The sequence below is a fragment of the Tenrec ecaudatus genome, chromosome 7, assembly GCF_050624435.1.
Source record: "Tenrec ecaudatus isolate mTenEca1 chromosome 7, mTenEca1.hap1, whole genome shotgun sequence".
Classification (NCBI taxonomy): domain Eukaryota; kingdom Metazoa; phylum Chordata; class Mammalia; order Afrosoricida; family Tenrecidae; genus Tenrec; species Tenrec ecaudatus.
Genome location: NC_134536.1, coordinates 54,054,468 through 54,076,051, shown reverse-complemented (window position 1 = coordinate 54,076,051; position 21,584 = coordinate 54,054,468). Strand labels below are relative to the sequence as shown.

At 44.4% G+C, this 21,584-nt stretch overlaps 1 protein-coding gene across 2 annotated transcripts in view; it reads left to right on the top strand.

Moving 5' to 3' along the window:
* DCBLD1 (discoidin, CUB and LCCL domain containing 1) overlaps positions 1-21,584 on the top strand; it is a 70,589-nt gene that overhangs the window by 7,141 nt on the left and 41,864 nt on the right. For both annotated transcript variants that reach the window (XM_075554628.1, XM_075554629.1), the window contains exon 2: positions 14,045-14,257. In XM_075554628.1, coding sequence (XP_075410743.1) covers positions 14,045-14,257 — 213 coding nt within the window. The remainder of the gene's footprint in view (positions 1-14,044; positions 14,258-21,584) is intronic.

Below are 21,584 nucleotides of genomic sequence, written 5' to 3'. Positions count from 1 at the left end.
TGGTTTTGACCAGTGATCTATAGGATTTGCAGGCTGAAGACTCATGTCCAGAGAGGTTGAGGCATTTGTGATGCTAACATATTAGCATGTGCGCCTTTACTGTTTACTGACATTCCTTTCTAATTTTTTAATCTAATATTTGCGAAATATCACCTTAGTGGAACCTACAATATGAAAACATATAGAAGTCCTTACAAAAATAGCTTGTGTATTGTATATCCCTGAATATGGTAATTTTAGGTTAGGCAGGATTTTGTAGGGAAATATGGAATAACATTGAAGCAAGGCAACAGCTAAGTGGCTTCATGTTATGCCCATTGCATTTAAAAAATAAATAAAACTACACTGGTGCTTTAAAAAATAAGGATAATAAAGCCCTACTATGTAAATGGTTTAAGATGAGTATTTCTTCCTGATGATCCTTCCTAAAGTTTACAAGGTCAGACGGTTACAGAACAAAGCTGGATATCAATAATAGCATTGCACTGATGTATCCTACAGGAGTCCTGGGACGTAATGAGCTAAGCATTGAACTGCTGGAACCCCTGCGAGGTCATTAGTTCAAACCTACTAGCCACTCTTCAGGAGCAAGATGAGACTTTCTGCTCCTGTAAAGGTGTATAGTCTCAGAAATCCTGGGGCACAGTTGTATTGTGTTTTATTGTGTTGCCGTGAGTCAGAATTGTCTCAGCGGTGGCTTGATTTGGTTATAATCATGGTGGGAAGCGAGGATGCATCTTGCATAGAAGTTCACTAATGGCAGGGCGAGGAAGCATCTTGAATAGAGGTTCACTAATGACATTTTGCCATATGAAAATTTTATATATAATGTGCACACATGAATGGATGGTCTACTGTGCACAAAATTATATTTATAAGATAGTGTGTGGGAAAAAAAAAACTAACGCTCAGGTACTGATTCTACCACCTAGTTTGTACAGGTTTTTGTATCTGATTTTAGTCAGCTTAACATTAACTTTAAAACTTTTTACATAGTTGAAAAAAAACATTTTCAAGAAGTTCTATAAAATGTCCTGTGGACCTGTAACCAACCCTATTGCTATGGAGTCTATTCAGGTTTGTAGCGACCCGAGTGGCCCTGCCCTCCTGATAGGATTTCCAAGGCTCCATCTTTATGGAAGCACCTTGCCCTATTTTTCTCCCCTGGGGCTGTTGGGCGGGAAGCCTGGACCTTTTGGTTGGCAGCTGAATGCTTAAACAGTACACTGCCAGGACGTCTTCATTCTGGACCTGTCACCCTTACTTTAATAATTTCTTATGCACTACTCTGGTTAAGCATTTCTTTTTAAATTAGATTTCAGATAAAGAGGCTCAAGTTCAAATCATTTGTTGCTATGAGGGATATCCGTTAGGAAGGCAGAATTTTTATCTTGGATGATGTATATCAGTTAAAAATCTTAAGTTTCTTTTGTATGATTCAAACACCTTGTAAAGTCAGAGGTTATTTTCCTTTTTAATACTTTATTTGAAAAAAAAGTATAGTTTACTTTTTAAAATACTAATTACCAGAAAGGTATGATGCACTCCTATTATTTGATCTTTAAAATATTCTTAACTTCTACTTATGTGTGTGTGTGGGGGGGGGGAGTCATACTTGTTGATTATTGTAGGAGTTGAAGTTTACCTGTACTGACAGCCTTACTGGGAGTCCTGTGGTGTCGTGGTTACTCGTTTGGCTGCCAACTGCAAGGGCAGCAGTTTGAAACCATCTGCTGCTTCACGGGAGAAAGAATGGGACTTTCTACTCCCGTAAAGGGTTACAGTCTCGCAAACTCACAGGGGCAGTTCTGCCCTGTCCTAGTTGCTATCAATTGGCATGGACTTGGTGGCAGTGAGTTTGGTTTGGGTAATAAATAACCTTTATATTGAACATTTCCCAATTCAAATGGTAACCACTAGTATAGCCTTTTGTAGTTGGTGCCCAATGTGTTTATGTTTTACTGAAAGGGAAAACAGAGGAAAATGAGCGGCTTTGGGCATTAGTAGTTTAGGGTTCCATTTTGTGATTGGGAGTGTTTGGTCCATGAGCCTAAAAGTTGAGTATAAATGGTTGTGGGTTGTTTTTTTTTTTAAAGGAGCACTTTATTTTTTTAAAATACTTCACCTTATTGTTATCCATGAGAAAGGACCTGGCAAAAGAAAGTGAAAATGAAGAACACCTGAGCCCCATCTCACTCACAGAGATCCCGTAGCCCGAGCAGCACTGCCCTGTGGGCTGCTCAGACTGTCACTCTCAGGGGAGGAGAAACCAGGCTTTCTCTCTGGGAACGGCTGCTGGTATCAAACTGCTGACCTTGGGGTCGGCCCGGCGCACAGCCACGAGGGCTCTTGGAGTTGATGACGGCAGGTTAACTGGAATGGCTCGTGCATAATCTCTCCTCTAGGGAAAGCAGCTAAATATCTTTTTGCCTGTCTCCCAGTGTATAAATGGCTGAGTGGATTAAAATCAATCCTTTCATTGCTGTCCACAAAAGGAAACCCACCTCGAGTTGAAACATGGTTTATCCCGGCTCCATCTGGCACTTATTTGAGACATAATCGCCTATGGGACCATTTGAACATAAGATTTGCTTATTGAATTCCCACTACTCCAAAGGGTTTTAGAATAGAGCCTACTTACTTTGAGAATTGCCTGAACTAAGATTTGCCTCTTTTTTTTCTTCTGAAAAGTTCTGTTTTGCCAAGGGTTTAAAAGAGGAGACGGCTGACTGTGCCGGTCCAAGAAGGACCCTGCGCTGTGGTGCTGCTGCATCCAGAGGATCTGAGCATCTTTTGAGATCATGCAGCTCTTTGGATAGGCTTTGTTATCTCCCCTCCTCTTTCCTTTTCCAGCCTCTGCTTACAGGTGCTATCGATGGGACTAACATCGTAACAGGTTCACTGGTTTCCTTCTAAGTATTTAAGATCGACGCACAGAATTCTTGACATGTCGCTCCCAAATTCTCCATATGTGTCTAAGGATATTTTCTTAAGAGATCACCATGCTATGAGCACACCTAACAATATAAATTTTAAAGCAACAACCGTGTTGCCATTGAGTTGGTTCCAACACATGACAGCCAGATAAGAGGCTAGAACTGCCCCTGGGCGTTCCCGAGACTGTAACTTCTAGTTGGTACCCTGCATCCTGTGTGTGTTTCCTATAAGCATGAAGATAGACCTAAAGACTTCATACACATAAGCCTGTTTCTGGTAAATATGCCTCGAAGGTGCTGTGTTCGTCTTTCTGATTGTATCACATTAAACCGCTTGCCATTGAATCACCCCCACTCCAGGCAGCCCCCTGTGGTTGGTACAAGGTACAAATGCTTCATGGTCATTCTTGGCCATCATCTGTATACAAGCAGGTCTCCTGGCCTGTCAGATCACTGCGCTCTTGGTGGGTTTGAGCTGCTAACCTTTCAATCAGCAGCCAACTGCAGACCGCTTATTGCCACCCAGAGACCTCATGGTAGTCACATTAGGATATGTATTGTTATTATTATTTATTACCTTTCTTAGTGATCAATGACTTAACGGAGGAGACAACCTGGCCCTTTCACCTTTTGACCTCCAAATCCATCATTAGGATGAGAATCTTTTACTTAGTGAAACCACTCTCATCTGACGTTTCTCATCATGGGCTGAATAGCCACCAATTGTCACTTTTCCATTTGTTTTATTATGTCATTTTTTAAAACCCAGTTTTCAAATGTCTTTCTGTCCATCGAGTATGCTTTCCGCCTCTGACCTAGTCCCAACAATTCTGAGAGCTGTTGAGGGATTAGTGAGTTGATTCTAACTCATCCTGAGATTCAGAGTGACAGAGCCCTTTGATGGCTATCCACATTCTGCGTTTCCTTAGGGTGGTCCCCTGGGAGCATGCTGGGAGCTTGCAAGCTCCCGGAAACAAGTCTTGGTGGAACACAATTTCCAGAGGGCAGGATAACAGTATTCCCTTAGAGGTGGTCACATTTGCCACCGAAAACCTGAATTGTCTTCACGTTTTGATTGCTAGCTAACCGTGGCCTTGTATTGCACCATCTGTACTTAGCAGCGCAGACTGCAGATGCGCTAAGGCAGCGTAATTTTCAGGACTGCAGAGCATGATGAGAGTTTTGTCAGCTCATTTTTCTCTCTCAACGCGTGTTTCAGACCTCATTCGGTGTATGAGGAGGTGCTAATCCTCTTTTTCCCTCCTGAGGTTCGCTGTGTTCTCTTCAATAAACTTTGTGTTGTTTCCCCCTTCTCTGCGGTACCTTCTTCCATTCCCAGCATGCTGCTCATCCTGCCTCTTTCTCTAGTTTACACAGTGATCCTCAAGTAATTCCTAAATGGATGCTCTTGTCCAGGTGACTGGCGTGCCACCAACACTGAAATATAGATTCTGGAAAGTACTGTTGCTTGTTCTGGACTTGTCCATTAAATCAGGTATGTCAGAGAAATGGACATATGCACATGTTCCAGTTTTAGTAATAGATATTGAAAAAAAGGCCACAGATACCTGATAACTTGAAGAATTTCCCCTTTCTAAAGGAGTCACTGAAGGTCTTTACTAAACAGTGATGAGACTTTAAGTGATTTACCACTCAGTGTATCCCTGTGGACCAAGAGAATGCACTTTGGGAAGTACAGGGTTTCTAGGCACTAAGGATCTCTGGTGGTGTAGCGGTTATGTGTTGGGCTACTAACCATAAGGGCAGCAGTTCAAAACCACCAGCCACTTTGAAGGAGAACAATGAGACTGTCCATTCCTATTAAGAGTTACAATGCCAGAAACACACAGGGCTAGTTCTACCCTGCCCAATAGGGTGGCTCTGGGTTGGGGACTGTTAGTCAGGCTTGATTAGAGAAACAAATTCTTAAAAACTCGTATGTTTATAATAAAGAGCTTTATGTAAAAGACCAGTTGTATATTGAGAAAACATCTCAGCCCGGATTAAGTCCATAAGTCCGATATGAGCCCATATTTTGATACCAATCTATAAATTCCTCTTCAGATTCATATTTATAACACATGCAGTGACATTGAGTGCAGGAAGATCACAGGCCAGTGGGTAGAAAGTCTTGTGGATTCAGTGGCAATAGAAGCATCTCAGTGCTGGATCTCCATGGTGGCTCCTCCAGATCCAGGGTTCTGGCTCCATCGGCATAGCTCCAAGTGGCTTGTCAGCAGGAAGATGAAGCAGAGAGTGTGTCCCACCTCCAGGGAGGTGGGCTACAGGAGTTCCCAGAATCCTCAGGAGAAGGCCATGCCCATACAAAGGCCTCAATGGCTATGACCTGATTGACAGGCTAGACTCCACCCCTTCACTCAAGTTGACAGTAGATCATGGAACTGCCACAGGGACATGGACAGGATGGCAGTGAATGTTTTTAACAAGCTCCCCAGGTGCTCGGGGTTCACACTGAAGTCTGAGAAAGGTGTGGCAGTCTGCTTCTGGGAAGATCACAGCCTGGGATGGTCTGTGGTGTGGGTCTCTTCTGTCCTCCAGGATTGCTATAAGTCACAGTCAACTCAGAGGCAACAGGTTTGGTTTGGTTTATTTTAGGGGAAAGGAACGAACTGCAGCTTCTGTAGCAGCAGCTAGGACATCACATCAACGTCCTGCCATTATGAGCAATGGCGTCTTCTCTCGTTGACTTCCTTATCCTGAGCGTCTACCCACAAAGATAAGCTAGCTGTTTTCAATGTGTTTTGCTGTACAAACAAGTTGTTTCTTAAGTTTTCATCTGTGAAATTAAGCAGGTTCCGCACACGGTGTATCCAGTTTGTTGTCAATGTTTCCCAAGTACTTGTCACTTAATAGCCAAAGCCCAAACCAAACTCACGGCCATGGAGTTGATTCTGACCCATGGGGACCCTGTTTAGGGTTTCCATGGCTGTAAAAATCTTGTCTTTCGTAACAGCAATGGGGAAAGTCTTGTTGTTTTTTTCCTATCAGTCACATAGTACAACTTCGGGATCATTTTTAGAACTCTCAAGGTCAAAGTCCACTTCTCCACACCAGCTCTTTAATCCCCAAAGCCCTCTTAGGGACCTCTCTGTGTGTCCTGCTTATGAGAAGTTAACCCAGGGTTTCGCCCATGTGTCTAAGAACAGTAGTCCCATGAGATGCCTAGGAGGAAAGAGTTTTCTGGGAAATGCAAAGCCATAGCCTCCCCCACCCTTTCCCCCTCTTCCTTAAGCGTATCAGTGCACTGTAAGAACTTGGAGATGTCTGTGGTCAGCAGACAGTTGGGATTCTTCAAGCTGTTTCACCTTGCAGCTCTTTTGGGGGGATGGAGACATGTGCCCCTTGGAACACACCTAAGGACTGAGCCCACAGCGTGGGATATGCCGGCCTAGCACTTGGTGAGCACTGCTACATCTGAAGACGTGTATTCTAAATAGCCTTTCTCAGCAGTTAAGACCAGTTAGCCCACATAGCCACATTCATTTTTACCACGTCCAGTTAGGAATTTTAAAGATAAAGAAAAATGATTCACACCATACCATGGACTTCCTAAGACCATTTAGCCAGTGAGTGATGGAGTCAACTAGTTCAAAGTCCCATCCTTGACATTTTAAGATCTATGCTACTTTTAAACAAATGAAAATGCGTTCCTAGAATATGCTATGCTCTGTGTCCTCTATGCTCAGTACGCTGCTAGTGTTACCTTATGTGATGCTCACGATGATCCTGTGACTTGGGCACTGTCCTTGTCTCTGTGTTACAGACGAGGACTAGTGAAGTGATTCACCCAGTGCCACACAGCTAGTCCTGGGTAGGGCTTTGTCAGAATCTAGGTTCATAACTCTTTTGCTCTGTTGCCTCCTAGGTATATAGAAATGATTCGTGAACTTTGGAAATGCTGAGTGTGTGAAGAGTCCTCTCCAACACCCTTACCTCTTCCAGGATCCTTTACCTTCCAGTCAGAATCAAAAGGCTAGAGAGATTAGCTGTAGTGTTGCGCTGGTTTATTGAGAGAACAGAAAGCAGCGCGGGTCCCATGGTAGAATTCTTGCCTTCCAGGTGGGAGGCCAGTGTGTCTTCTGGACGTTTGCATGTTTCCGGGATACAGATAGTGTTTTCAGTGGAGTTTGCACACTAAGATAGGTGGAGAAGGAAAACCCTGTCAGTCTGCCAGAAACCAGCAGATGAAAACTCAGTGGATCTCCCTGATACCATCTTCTGTATCCAATTGTGGGGATAGCTCAGGACCAGGCAACATTTCCTTGCGTGGTTTTCCATGAGCTCAGACCAAACAAGTGGAGGCCAGTTATCATCACTTGTAGAACATTATTTTTAAAAATTGAACTGGGTTTTGAGATTCCCCCACATCCTTTCTCCTTTGTGTGTAAGTACGTTTTTTAATATCTTCACATTGAAATTGTTAATGCCTTTGCACACACAGAATCTTGAATTACTACATATTATTTTTAAACATTCAAACCAGCTTCTTTTCTTTTTTTTTTAAACCTGCTTTTTTCAAGTGATACTTTTAGCAACCAGGAAGCATTTTGGGGGAGAGCTGTCTTGGAGAGACTTGTCACAATAAAGCCTTTGTGCTCCCTTTCCCTTGACTTTCAAATGTCTTTCATTTTCTGAGACAAACACATTATCATCTTCCTTAGCTCATTAGCCCTGTTTGCATCGATTTCACAAGTGGTGAGAAGAAGATTTTAAAAGATTCCCCAGTAGCTTTTCTTTTGATTCTCGACCTTGACTGTGTGTTTCTCCTCTGTAGCGGTGACTCTCTCTTGCGACCTCATTCACTTTCTTTTCAGGAAAACGAAGGTTTTTTTTTTGAATAATTGTTCTGTCATCCCTTCAGCCCAGTGGTGGTCATTCTTTTGGAGCCACACACACGAGAAAAGCCCAGCGCAATTGGACAAGAGCAAAGTCGGTGCCTGAGGGTGGCCGATGCTACATGAAATTCGTGAGAACCGAGGAACTCGTTTGCCTCGCTCCCAGACAAAGAGCCCTGTAATAATTGCAAACTCCCCTTTGTGGTTGAAAAGATTGTAGTCATCAAGAGCTCACTCGATCTTAGACACGGGGAGAAATTTTCTCACACCCACACATTGATGATGGTGCATGTGTCTAGACCTGTTGCAACTCGGATATCAGAAGAGCAACAAAACATCTACAGTGAAACCATGTTTCTAGCAATGGTTTTATCCTTGTGACGTTTCTCTGTAGTATTTCTCCAGTTACATGATGTGTCCCACTAGGACACAGTGAAATAAGTTCAGTGGCACACCCCGTATGGTTGTGATCTTTTTTAAGTGAAATGGAATAGAAGAGGAAGACCATAGTACATTTCAAATCATAAAAATAATCACATCACGAACTTATTATTTGTATGTGGATAGGTGTGAGGGCTTTCTGAGGAGATGGTGAAGAAATCTCTGTTCTACGTGTGGGTCATAGTCAAACGTTTGGAGACGGCTGCCTTAACCGGGCTGATGGTCAGTTCCAGCGCACCGTGACCCTGTGTACAGCAGGGCCAAGCACTGTGGTCTGTGCCATCCACCCAGGTACTCTTGGTTTGAGCCCAACTCTGCTGCGTAGTTCACAATTAACCTTCCTTGTGTTCTGTCCAAATAATTTCTCAACAAGTGTCACTTGGTTAAGTGTTTTTTTTATTTGCATGTTTTTTAAAAAAGCAGATGCTACACTTTCTAGTATTAGGGAAACTGGTGTGTACCAGATATATCTTAATTGTGCCTTTCCGTTAGTAAAATACAGTTTTACTAACAATGAAGTAGAAGAACGTAGTCTTTTAAGGAAGTAATTGCCATTCTTTCACAGTGAGTAAAATTAAACAAAGTGAAAGGATTGACTGGTGTAGAAGCCTGTGTGTCTAGAATTTCTTCTAAGTGTATTTAGAAGATGTTTTGCTTATTCATGCCTCACGAAGGCCACATGCTGGTGAGTCAGTTCTGACTCAGAGGGATGTGTAGGTCTGAGCACAGGTGCCCCATTGGGTGTCCAGGGCTACAAATCTTAAGAGAAACCAGCTGCTGCATCTTTCTCCTGCAGAGTTGCTGGTACATTCAACTAGCCAACCTTTCACTTGGCTGCTAGGGCTTTAACCACCGTGCCACCAGGGTGCCCCTCTCTCCTCCGGAATGTTGTTGGTGAGTGCTGTCGAGGCAGTTCCAGCTCTCAGTTATCCCGTACACAGCAGCACTAAGTACTGCCGTGTGCCACACCACCTCGTGGTGGTTACCCTGCTTCCGCCCTTTGTTCCAGCCACTATTTCAAGGTATCTGCTCAGAGGTCTTCCACTGACCCTCTACTTTACCAAGCATGATGTCCTTTTCCGGAGGCTGCTCCCTCCCCTCCCGATAACTTGTCCAAAGTAGGCGAGACCAAGTCTCGCCTTCCTTGTCTTTAAGGAGCATACTGGCTGTATTTCTTCCAAAATAGATTTCATTGTTCTTCTGGCAGCCCATGAAATATTCACTATTTTTTGTCAATACAATAATTTGAATTTTGATGTATGTCCTGAATAGAAAAATCAAATTCACTTCTGTTGGGTTGATTCTGACTCATTGCTGCCATGTCAGATAGAATGGAATTGCCCCTGTGGGTTTCCAGGACTACCTCTTTATGAGAGTAGAAAGCTTCATCTTTCTCCCTTGGAGTGGCTCGTGGAGTGACTACTGACCTTGTGGTTATGCTAAAAACTTAAGTGTAAAAGTATAAGTATATCTAAGCAATTTCAGTTACTGAAAAACCCAGAATGAATCCGTTTCTCTGTTTTTGCCCCTGTCATTTGACTCGGGCAGTTATTGCTAAAGTGGCTTTCCCTCCACAACTCTGAGCCCCTTGCACTAAGATTTATATTAAGTTCCTGTTTGTTGAGTGAACTTTAATGACAGTTCACATCTGTTGGTTCACAGAAACAGTGTTCAGTCTCTGTTATAAGACGAGGGCTAAAAGTAGGAGTTTTCAATGTTGCATGGATGAAAAGGTGAAATCTATCTTTTGCTATATTGCTTTTAGAATTTACAGTCTTTATTATTCTTGTAAATAACATAAATCTCTTTGTGATGCATTGAATTGGGTCCCCCAAGTATATGTGTTGTAAATCCTACTCCTTGTATATGTGGTTTTAATCGCACTTGGGAATGGGTTTTCTTTGTTATGTATTAACATGCAGTATTAGTATAGGGCTTGTCTTAAATTGAACTCTTGTACAAAAACTCAGACTGAGCAAGAATCAGGTACGGAAAGTCAGCAAGCAAGCAAGCAAGCAGAGATGGAGAAGCTATAGACGCCACCCAATGAGGAGGGTGGCCCAGGCTGAGAAAGGGACAAGACCCTTCCCCACGGAGCCAGCACAGGGGGAAAGCTTGCCCTTGGCACAACTGCCCCAAGTTCAGATTTTCCTCACAAACTGTGAGAAACGACATTTCTGTTTGCGGAAGGCACCCACTCCGTGGTGTTTGGGTTTGGCGGCACCAGAAAACCAAGGCACACTTGTGGACACCTTCCCCGCCTTGTATCTCTGGGCATACCATGCATCCTATTTTAAAGAAACGTTTTTCTATAACATGGTCTTTCATTCTTTCTTCATTTCACCTGGTGAGGACTAGATGTGATTTGACTGCCCGTTTCTTGTGAGGCCGGCACGGGACCGGGCCGTGTCCACTCTGTCATGCGTAGGTTGGCGCCTAACCACGGCGGCAGCGCTGTCCTAGTTTACATTGTCCCCATCGCTCAGAATGAAAACGCGTAGCCGTCGTCTGCACATCACGTTGAGAGGTCCACCGTCTTGACGCGTGCTTGTAGCTTTTTAAAAGTCCAAACTGTGTACATCAAGTTCTGAGTGCACCAGTGGTCAGGATAAGTGATTGATCGGTCCCACAGACCAACTATGGCTACACGTGAGCTCCTGGAGGCCGGGAGGAAAGGGGTTTTCAGTCTAAAGATGGCGGGGAAGTAGCATGGAGTTTAGCCATTCTGTGCTTTGGCAATTAGACTACAGTTCAGCTGAAGAGAAAGATAAATATATTGTTAACCTCTTTGGAGATTAGAAGAATGCCCTCTGGCGAAACATCCCTCTTTCCCCAGTTTTCCCAAGGACCCTTGGCTGTGGGGGCAGTTTCTTCTAGCGGTCACCCCACACTACTGAATCACTGCCGCTTCCTGCCCACTTCCTCCACCAACACCACAGTCTATCCTGTTCGGAGATAAAAGATCTGCTTGATCCATTCAGTGGCCTGGGCCTGAGTGGTGATAGGTCTGATGGCTTTATTTTAAAGCTCCTCATCAACCTTCCACTTAGTGGGTTTTTCATTAATTGATTACCATTTCCCTAGTCACTTGCATCTCATTGGGGAGCTGCTCATTTTACTAGAAGAATATTGCTAAAGTGTCTACTGGGAAGTTTCACCCGGCAGGAGTTCAGAGGTTTTCCTCAGCTTAAGTACAAGCAGGTGCGTGCTACAAAATAAAATAAGGACATGAAACAAAGTGTCTTAAAAATTTTAAAGCCACGACAAGATCACCTGGGAGTTCTAGCCTAGGATCTCCCATCGATTGACGAGCATCAGGGAACGATTCACCCCAGGAATTTTTCTACAATGAAGGCTCCAGTAAACTGGGGCCCTCATTATGCGGCCCCCCCCCCAGACATTATGCAGTGCTCCTTAATCAAATGTGAGAAACTTGGATGTGGTACAAAGGTGTTTTAAAAATATAGAGAGGGATAAGGAACAGCCTGCCAAATACAAGTGACTTCCTTGTTAATATCATTCCATAGAAATCTTTTTCCTGCTTATATGTGATGTGTTATTTAATTAAAACTAACATGGATATCAGTACATGTAGAATAACATCATACGCATACAATATAAAGTAAAAGTCACCCACCGACCTCTCCACTCAGGCAGCAAAGTTGTTGGGCGCTGTCACATTGCTGTAACTCACAGCACCTAACTGAAGGAAGCGCTGTCGGCTCGAGACACCCTCACTGTTACCGTCTATTACTGCAGTCACTGGCTCAATCCATCTCATTGAGGCACTTCCTCTGCGCCCGCCCCCCCACCGCCATTTCCTGCTTTACCAAGCAGGGTGTCCTTTTTCAAGGAATGGCCTCATATCGTGTCCATAGTATGCGAGGTGAAGTCAGCCTACCATCCTCACTTCTAAGGCGCATGTTAGGTGCACTTCTTCCAGGACTGCTTGTTCTTCTGGTGGCCCATTGTACTGTCACTGTTCTTCACTGCCACCACAATTCAAATGTATTCAGCCTAGTGGGGGCTTCCGTATTCCTTGTGCAGCTGTCACATGCAGGTGAGGGCATTGAACACACCATGGCTTCAGTCAGGCGCACCGACCTCTTTGCTGTTAACACATTAAAGCGATCTCATGCAGAAGATGGGCCCAATCCAATACTTCATTTGATTTCTTGGCTGCCGCTTCCAGGAGCGGATTTTGGATTCAAATAAAATGCGAAATCCTTGACACCTTCCATTTTTTTTCTCCATGATTTTGACTATTCTAGTTGTAAGGATTGTGTCTCTTTACATTGAATTGTATTCCATATGGAACGCCGTAGTCCTTGGTTTTAATCAGCAAGTGCTCTTAGGCCTCTTGGCCTTCTGAAAGCAAGACTGAGTCCTCTGCATATCGCAGGCTGTGAAGGAGCTTTCCTCCTGTCCCAGTGATCCCCATTGGCGACCCACCACTTAAGCACCACGTCACAGTGCTCCCTCAGACAACACGCTTGCCATTTCCCCCGGGATCTTGGGTTTATTTACACCTAGTCCTTGGGAGGCACCAAAACGGCGAAAGAGAGGGAAAAGAATGGTTGGAAACTGAGCGTGGTAGCAATTGTACAATCTACGTGATGTGATTGGAACGATGGGTTATAGGTATCAGATCCCAACTTAAAAAGCAAAACAAAACTGTGAACAAGAGGGTGAAAATTCCCCATGCAGTTAATACCCATGGGATAAAACTGAGCGCTGCCTCAAAAGAATCCACTTCCAGGGTGCTTCCCTAGGGAAGAATGAAGATGATCATTTTGGTGGTCGTTCGCTTCTTATTAAATTTTATTAAATTAAAACTCGGCGGTGCTTCTGCAATTCAGGTTCTTCCAGTAAACCAGACTCACTGCCATCGAGTCGACTCTGAATCAGACACACAGAGTTTGTTCTGATATTTAAAGGAGAAAATTTCCTGAGGAAGCTCAGATGAGCGTGTCTGAGAAACTGCCCAACCTTTGCTGACATCACTGGCTGAAACATGTTTTTCTGGGGTTTGAGGGTGGAAGTAACTGAAAAGAGGTATAATTACAGGGTTGAGCACAAGTGACACCCTGGGATTTTCCTTTGTTGTGGCATGATGCTTTTTCAAAAATACACTTTAAAATAAATGCTAATGATTATGTACATGTTGATTCCATTGCTTCTCATCTTTCCCCGTCGTTTGCTATGTGTATTCTTCTTCTTACTGAAAGAGATTTCATAATGCTAAGAAACCAAAACAAAACCAACCTCGCTACCATGGGGTCAACTGTGATCCATAGCAACCCCGTAGAACAGAGTAGAAGTTGTCCTGCGGGATTCGGAGACTGTACCTCTTTGTGGGAGTAGAAGGCCTTATCTTTCTTCGGCATATCTATTGGTGGTGTCGAGCTGCTGAGCAACGCAGTTTCCCTGGGGCTGCTTTACATCAAGGTGCTCAAAGTCAGATGGGTGGACTTGAGTGACAAGAACCTACGTGGACAGTCAGGGCCTTTACTTCCTTTAAAGAACAGTCTTGCATCAGTGCCCTTGTGAGAATGCCAACCTGGTGTTGCATTGAGACATGGGTTCTCCTGCCTAAGACAGCCTGTTCATTGGCCACCACAAGACCTCCTGCAATGGAGGTGATTTCATCTCATGGAGACACTGCAGACCGGAACAGATCTGCCCTTCGGGTTTTCAGGAGTGTTGGTGGCATAGTGGTTACTGTGATCAGCTAGCAAGCCACGGGCTGGTGGACCCTCTTAATCCTCAGGGCAAGTCTCTCCACTTCTTTCACGTTGTTTTCTTTAACAGGTAATGGCTGTGGACACATCGTGACCTACCAGGACAGTGGCACAATGACATCCAAGAATTACCCAGGGACTTACCCCAATCACACAATTTGTGAAAAGACTATTACAGTACCAAAGGGGAAGAGACTGCTTTTGAAGTTGGGAGATTTGGATATCGAACCCCAGACCTGCGATTCTGGCTACCTCCTCTTCACCGGCTCCTCTGATAAGTATGGTAAGAAAAGACGTCTCGGTTTCTGTGAGCGTGGAGAGTTTGGGATTTTGTAGAGGAGGACAAGTGGTGTTCATTAGCGGGCGAGGCTGGAAATAGTATAAAAGCAGCTCACTTTGTGTAAGCTCCGGGGTACCTGAGATGGTTGTTTCAGAACCCAGTCCTTTACTGATGTGTTGGGCCCCTGTGCATGTTTCAGAGGAGGTGTGGTTGTAAATCTCAATGGTAAGAGGACTGGTGCTGTAGGACCCTTGGCAGGAGCATTTAGAGCTCATCCATTCATTGTTTGCACAAACGCTGGCGTTGTCTTCTAGGTATGCTGAAGAAATGAGATAAAGCAGTGAAAGCACAAATTTCCTCCCTCTTGGGACTTGTATTCGGGGTGGGGGTGGGGAGGTGAAGAGACAAGGAAAAGAAAAGACTAAATTAATGCATCTGTAATAGGAGTGGACATAAGGGGAGACAAAAGGAAAGGGGGAAAGGCAGACTAGAGGGTGTGTGTGTGTGTGTGTGTGTGTGTGTGTGTGTGTGTGTGTGTGTGTCTGTGTGTGTGTGTTCGTGTTCCTTCAGATGGGATAGTGGGGAAGGCTTCTCCAGAGAGGGAGCATGTGAGCAGAGATGTGGATTTAGGGAAGGAGTAAGCGGACAGGAATGACTGGGGTCAGAGGTTTCTGGGCGGAAGAACAGCAAGTCCACAGGCAATTTCATGTTAACCTTCTGCGATGTAGTTTCTGTGCCTGGGAGTGTGCCGTTAGAGGGTGAGGATCATCACGCCCATGCTCAGCTGGAGGAAGAACCTAGGGAGTGAGACAATTGGAAACCATGACAGAACCCTGCATATAGGTTTTCTTGAGATGAGAGGTTTTATTAAATTCCCTATGCCTACAATTACACGCATGATACAGGTTGTAAGTAAAATGTGGACTGCCTGCCAATGACACAGGCAATTTCTTTCTTTCTATGTCTTTTTAACTTGGGTCAATATATTAGTCATAAGAGATTTCTGAGGACAGTTTCATGCTTGTCTTTCCCTCAGGCCCAGAATGGTGTTGTCTCCCCTGGTGCTTCCTCCCACTATTTGGAATTCACACTTCCCAGGAGACAATGGAGAGGTCTGAATCCATCCAACCTCACCGAAGTCTATAAGGAGTGTGTGTGTGTGTGTGTGTGTGTGTGTGTGTGTGTGTGTGTGTGTTTGTGTTTTAACTATGGTTGCATTACTCCCACTGTCTTCTGGTTTTGATTTGTTTTTGAAGTTAGGTATACTTTCGTTTGACTAAAATTGGAGTCAGGGATGTGTCCGGCCCCTGGAAGCACTTAGTCACCTAAGGGAATTGCACATGTGTAACATGGAGGCCCTTCAAGAGATCCTGTGTGAGCCAGGAAACTTGAGCTCAGATTCCCAGGAGGTGACTGAGTGTTGGAGGTCAAATATACAATGTGAGGGCAAGTCCTCGGGGGCCAAACAAAAATGGCTTTTCCACTCAGCTCTCAGGGGAAGTTGGCTACCTTTCCCTGGAATGAGCAGTTCATTCCACATGCTGCCTGGGCTACAGAGTGATCACCTCTGTGGCCCAGGTGTCTCTGGTCAGACGGAGGCTGAGGGGAGCGGAGGGGGGAAGGGAGCAAATCATCCTGCAAGATCTCTGAGGGCAGGTGGTGGCTTTTCCACACCAGAGGGTTTTCCTGCCTGCTCGGATGCATATTCACAAACTCCACAAAAAGGGGAAAGAAGTTTGGTGCACGGGTGGAGCATGGTGGTCTCCATGTTTCTGGATTTTTGCATGTTCAAGGCTCGCCGTAAGGAAATGGGGAAGGAATTTTAATTCGCTTACAGCAATGAAACCTAGTGACTTGGTTTCCTCTTTGCTTTTGTCCTATACCAAGTTATATTTGTCTTTGATAAAGAGAGTACCTGCTTTTCATAGAAGAAGAAAAAAAAATCAATTTGAGATGTATGCCAACCACTTACTTTGGTCTTTGCATGTGTTATCTAGAATCCTTACATCCACCCTACAAGGTCAGTACCATTAACTCTTTTGTGCAGGGAGACTGAAGCACCATAAGACTTAGGTAGAGTACTCAAGATCACTCAATTACGTGAGGACTGAGGGAACGATTTACATTCATGTCTTTGTGGCTCCAAGACATCTTTTTCTGTGGATCCCTCTCTCAGCCCCATAGCAAAACACAGCTAAGGCCACCTTTCCTGGGTGGAGCCCCCATTACTGGAACCCCCTCCCAAGTTGCTATATAGAATGCAGTTCTCTAGCAATTTTGTCTAAAACCCAAGGAGTACATTTTATTTTTGATAGGGCGTATTCCTAAGGTAAAATAATCTCCAGTCCTCAGAAAATCTCTCTTTTGTGGCAACAGGAAAAGATGCATTCGACCAAAAGCACTAACCAGATGTGTGTATGTGATTATCTCTTTATTATGATTTGGGTGAATGTTTATTGAGCAAACCCATTTCCCATTCAATAACTCCTCCTCCTTTTGTTTCATGATATTGACCACAGTCTCTACAAAGTAACAGCACTTTTCTCACTTCCTCCATTTACCATTTCCATTCTTCTTCCCTGTCCTTTGTTTCCAAGTTCACTGATTCATTCCCTCAGGAGTTTGGTTATGGTTTAAAAAAAAAAAGTTTTTATACCTTTACCCCCAATGTGCTCTATTACATTCACAACTATCTATTCAGTCTGGGTGAGTGTGTGTGTGAAAATATCCCGTCAGATGTAATTTGTATAGGTCATTACTTTTTAACAGTACAAAGGCCTTGCTGATAGTTCAGTAGCGCAATCTTTTGAACAAGTGCAAGTATAAGCAAGCTGTGCTGACAGCAGACACTTGCCAGACTTGCATTTTCGCTTGGTTGAAACCATCCCCTGGCCAATTCTGTTTGGTCCGTGCTGTTTGGAGTCATCAGTCCTCTTGGATCTGAAGTGCCCTTACCACGTTTGGGCACCAAGTGGCTGGCACAACACTCCAGTGTTCTCCAGCCGCACAGACTCCAAGGGGGGTGGAGGAGGCAGAGGGCTTTGTCTGCCTGCTGTTCCCCTCCGCAGGGAGGGTGGCCAGGGCATCTGGTCTGACTAAGGAGTGTGAGCTGAGTGCCAGCTCAGTCTCAGCTCACAGCACCATTCACGAGCAGGGGAATTTGGTGTTCCGGACGAGTTTCGGGACCACTGGTATGTGGCTGCGCCTTGATTGCCTGTGGTGGAGACAGCTGGGTGTAGTGATAGCTTATCTAGTTGGGGTTTTTTTTATTGCCAACCGATTGCCAAAACCTATTGCCAAGGGATTTTAAGATGCAAAACGCTCAGAAGTTGGCATTTGGATTTCATGTTTTGAAAAAGAATAATGCTTTCTGGCATTAGTATTTCTAATCTGTGTCAAGAGTGGACAGACTTGAAATGTGATCAGATTGACTGTTGTGAATCTACTGAAATGGTAAGTTTTAATCATCATGTGGTTCTATTTAAATGGTTTACTCCCGTCAGTTTTGCTTTAAACGTTTGGTTCATATATTTGAGGCACTTTTATAAGCCACATTCTTGGTAGCAAAACATACTTGTAAACAACTGTGCCCACCCACACCAGTTTTCACAGTCATCAGGCAGACCTGGCAGTTGATCTTGCAGGTGTTAAAAGGCCTGAGACAGGCAAAAATGGAATTCTTCTGTTTGTCATGTTTTATAATTCTGGCTGGTATTTCAGATTTGATCATCAATTTGACAATTACAATTATATGTCTTTGATAATTTATCCACCCTTTTAAAATATCCTTGAACCAGATAAAAATGTGCAAAATTAATATAGCATATCAGTTTTGTTTTAGGGGGAAAATGTGCTCTAAAGGGGAAAAAAACAGAAAGTTTTTAGATACTTTTTAAATAAGAATTCCACTTTTAAACTGATAACATTCCTCAATAAGATTTGAGGACTTTCAGACAAGGTCATGTTTGTTATTATCTTGGCCCAAAGCGAAAGTGTTAAGAAGTAGCATGCTTGCTGAGGAGGGGTCGTTTGCAGGACCACTGAGGAATTTCTGAGTTTCATTTAAGAGATTCAACTGAGAGTCCCTTCAAAACAAGCACGAATCCTCCTTTTCTGGTCTAGGATCCAATTCAGGATCACGAAGCACTTAATTTTTATGACTCCCCACTCTCCATTAATTGGCACTCATTCTTCAGTTTTCCTCTCTCTCTCTCTCTCCCTCACATACACACACACAGTTTAGAGCAGTTACCGTGGAAAATGTCGACCAGCTTCTTGGCTTTGATGTCTCTTCAGGATTAAATTCAGGTTATGCCTCTTTGTTAAAGTGAAAGTTGTTTACCACAGTCCCCATCAGGTCAGAGCGCCAGGCCTTAGATCCTAGTGGGACGGACTTGCTCGGCATTGAGTTTCTCTTTGCCTCACTTTGTGTGGCTTTCATTGGGCAGAATCTTCAGTTGACAGTGATAGTGATTTGGGTGATTTCAAGCAGACGCGTCTTCACATAGCAAGTGACGGCTTCTCAGAGGAGTGCAGTGGAAAATGCGGTCCTCTTCTGTTTTCCGTGTAAGATGGGAGACACTAGATGAAGGCAGCCACAGCTGCTGCCTGGCTGGACAAATGTGTTCTTAAACCTAGGATCCGATGGGTCAAATCAGGAATACCTTTGACTAAAATCTCTTAATGTTTGTACAGCGCATTCAAGAGCGCTACTTTGGTACAGAATCTTACTACCTTCCTCTTATATTTGGAATATAAAATACTGAGGAGATCAATGATATAGCACATTAAAATATCTTGAGCATTGGGGGAAAGTAGGTGCAAAAACAGCTCTCTAAACCCCAATTCCACCTGTGAAATCTCTAACACTGTGTTACTTAGGCTGCTGCAGAGGGAAGGCTGGGAATTCAGACTGATGGTACGTTCCCTCCAGTTGGTAACTCTTGAGGCCCCTGTAATCTCTACACACCACTCACGGATTGAGTTCCATCGCCAGTCTTGCTGGACAGAAAGGACCAGGAGATTTAGCTCACTCAAGAGGTTGGTTTTGCCACGACTGCTTACACGGGGCTCCAGAGGAACTGGTGTTTTTTGGTTCTTACTATTGCAGGAGTCCTGGTGGGGCAGTGGGTTGGTTGTGCATTGGCTGGAACTGCCAGGTGCCCTGCAGAAGAAAGCTGAGGCAGGCAGTTCTACTCTGCCCTCTAGAGTCACTGAGTAGGAACCGGCTCAATGGCAGTGAGGTTTTGAGAGCTTGTCAGGATGGACTGGCCCTGGGTTTCCCTGTAAATTGCTCCTCCCCTGATGGGTGGAATCTGGGCTTGCCAGTGGGATGTCCTTTAAGATCTGCTTCAAGAGTCTTGGCAGGAAGTTGGTCCAGGCCAGCCCTGGTAGTTAGGCTCCTCGATTACCACAGGCACCAAATTGTAGGTAGTTGAGTTACTTCTGATCGGATAAATAATTTGCACAATAGGAAGCCCAGGAAGTTCCAGAATTGTTCCCTGACATTTCCCCTACTTCCCTCTCTGGCACCAATTTTTTTTAACCATTGTCAGTGACTGAGAAGCACACAGAAGTGAAGCCAGCTGTTAATGTTTATATTACTAGGAGCAAAAGGAATAGACATCGTAGGAAATAATGCTCGGTGTTTTGGCTAGTAATTGGAACATAGTTTCTGTGATAATGTCTTAGAATGATACATGCTGAAATAAGTGCTAATCACTATGCCTTTGCTTGTGGATTTTTTTTTATCCCAAAGAGGAAGAAGCCCAGGGTTGGCAGCCTGTTTCACAAATGGTTCATGTCTCGCGTGTGTCTTGTACCTTTTAAAGATAAAACAGATGCCTTCGAAGAAGTCGCCAGCTAGTGAGAGATGCTTTGGGTCTGAGCCACCAGGAGTGCTTTTCTCTTCAGTGACTGGAGCTACTTTCGTAGAAAATCTTGTGGGAGAATGTTTTGTGTGTTTTCTTGTTTTTGTTTTATTTGGTTTTGCCTTAATTTTTATGCCCTGGAAGGAGCCCTGGAGACTAAGCATGGGGCTTCTAACCTCAAGGTCAGCAGTTCAAACCCATGAGCCACTCTGAGGGAGAAAGGTGAGGCTGTTTGCTTCCATAAAGATTTATCATCTGAGAAACCCTAGGAAGTAGTTTCGCTCTGTGCTACATAAATAAGGTTGCTAGGAGTCAGGAGCAACTTGATGGCAGTGGGTTTGGGGGGCTTTTATGCCTAGGAGGAGTCCCTGGGTGTACAAAGGGTTCACAGCTTGAGTCCAAACCAACAGTTTAATGTTCAGGTCTGCCTCAAAATGAAAAATAAAAAGGACTTCTGTGACCTGCTTTGCAAAAACAGCAGCCACAGAAAACCTTAGAATGGGGCATGGTTCTGCTCTGACTCACGTGGGATTGCCATGATTTGGAACTGACTAGATAGGGTACTGTGGGTTAAATACCGAGCCCTTCATTGCAGGCTAAGGATGACAGTGAAAACCTAAAATCGATTTGCAGAGTTGTTCCCCTCCCCCAAGTGGATTAAGCCTCTATCGAATTCCTTCTGATAATTAAGGATGTACATAATTTTGCCCTCAAACAGAGTGCATCTGGAAGGAGACTACATCCACCCTTCTCCAGCCAGCCCAGGGAGGGCCGGTCTCTCTTAGGGGCTTGCCTAGGTGTCCTCGATTGAGATCAGCATACCAGCCACAGTACAGGGGTCAGTTGCATGACTCGGGTGTGCCTTATCAATCATGTCCTGACTGCCTTGGTTGAAAGGTCCTGGACCAATTTTATGAGCTCTTCTATCTGACATAAAGCACGTGTCTCAATCATGGTCTTTCCCCCTCTTCTGTAGTCCAGTCTGTGGCGGTGTTGTACCAGTCTGCGCTCAGTCATGAATTTGTGCCGGTGCTGTGCCTTGCTGAGCAGAAGCTCTGACGGCATGAGGCTGCACGCTGGGCTGCTAACCACATTGTTCTTCCCAGGTCAGAAACACCAGGTGCTCCGAGGGAGGGTGAAAGTGAGGCTTTGTACGAGTACTGTCTCGGAAACCCACAGGGGCAGTTTCCCCTGTCCTGGAAGGTCCCTTTGGGTCACAATCGACCTGAGGCAGTGAGTTTGGTTTGGTTTGAGCTTTTTTAACTAGCTTCCCAACTGTGAGTCCCAAGATGGCATATGAACATCTGCTAATGACCTCCCTCATCCTGATGATGTGTCTGTTTTTATTGTTGTCTTAAGACATAGTGAATGCTCTCCTTAAATTAGATTGGAGATTGGGGTCCCTCATCCTGATGATGTGTCTGTTTTTATTGTTGTCTTAAGACATAGTGAATGCTCTC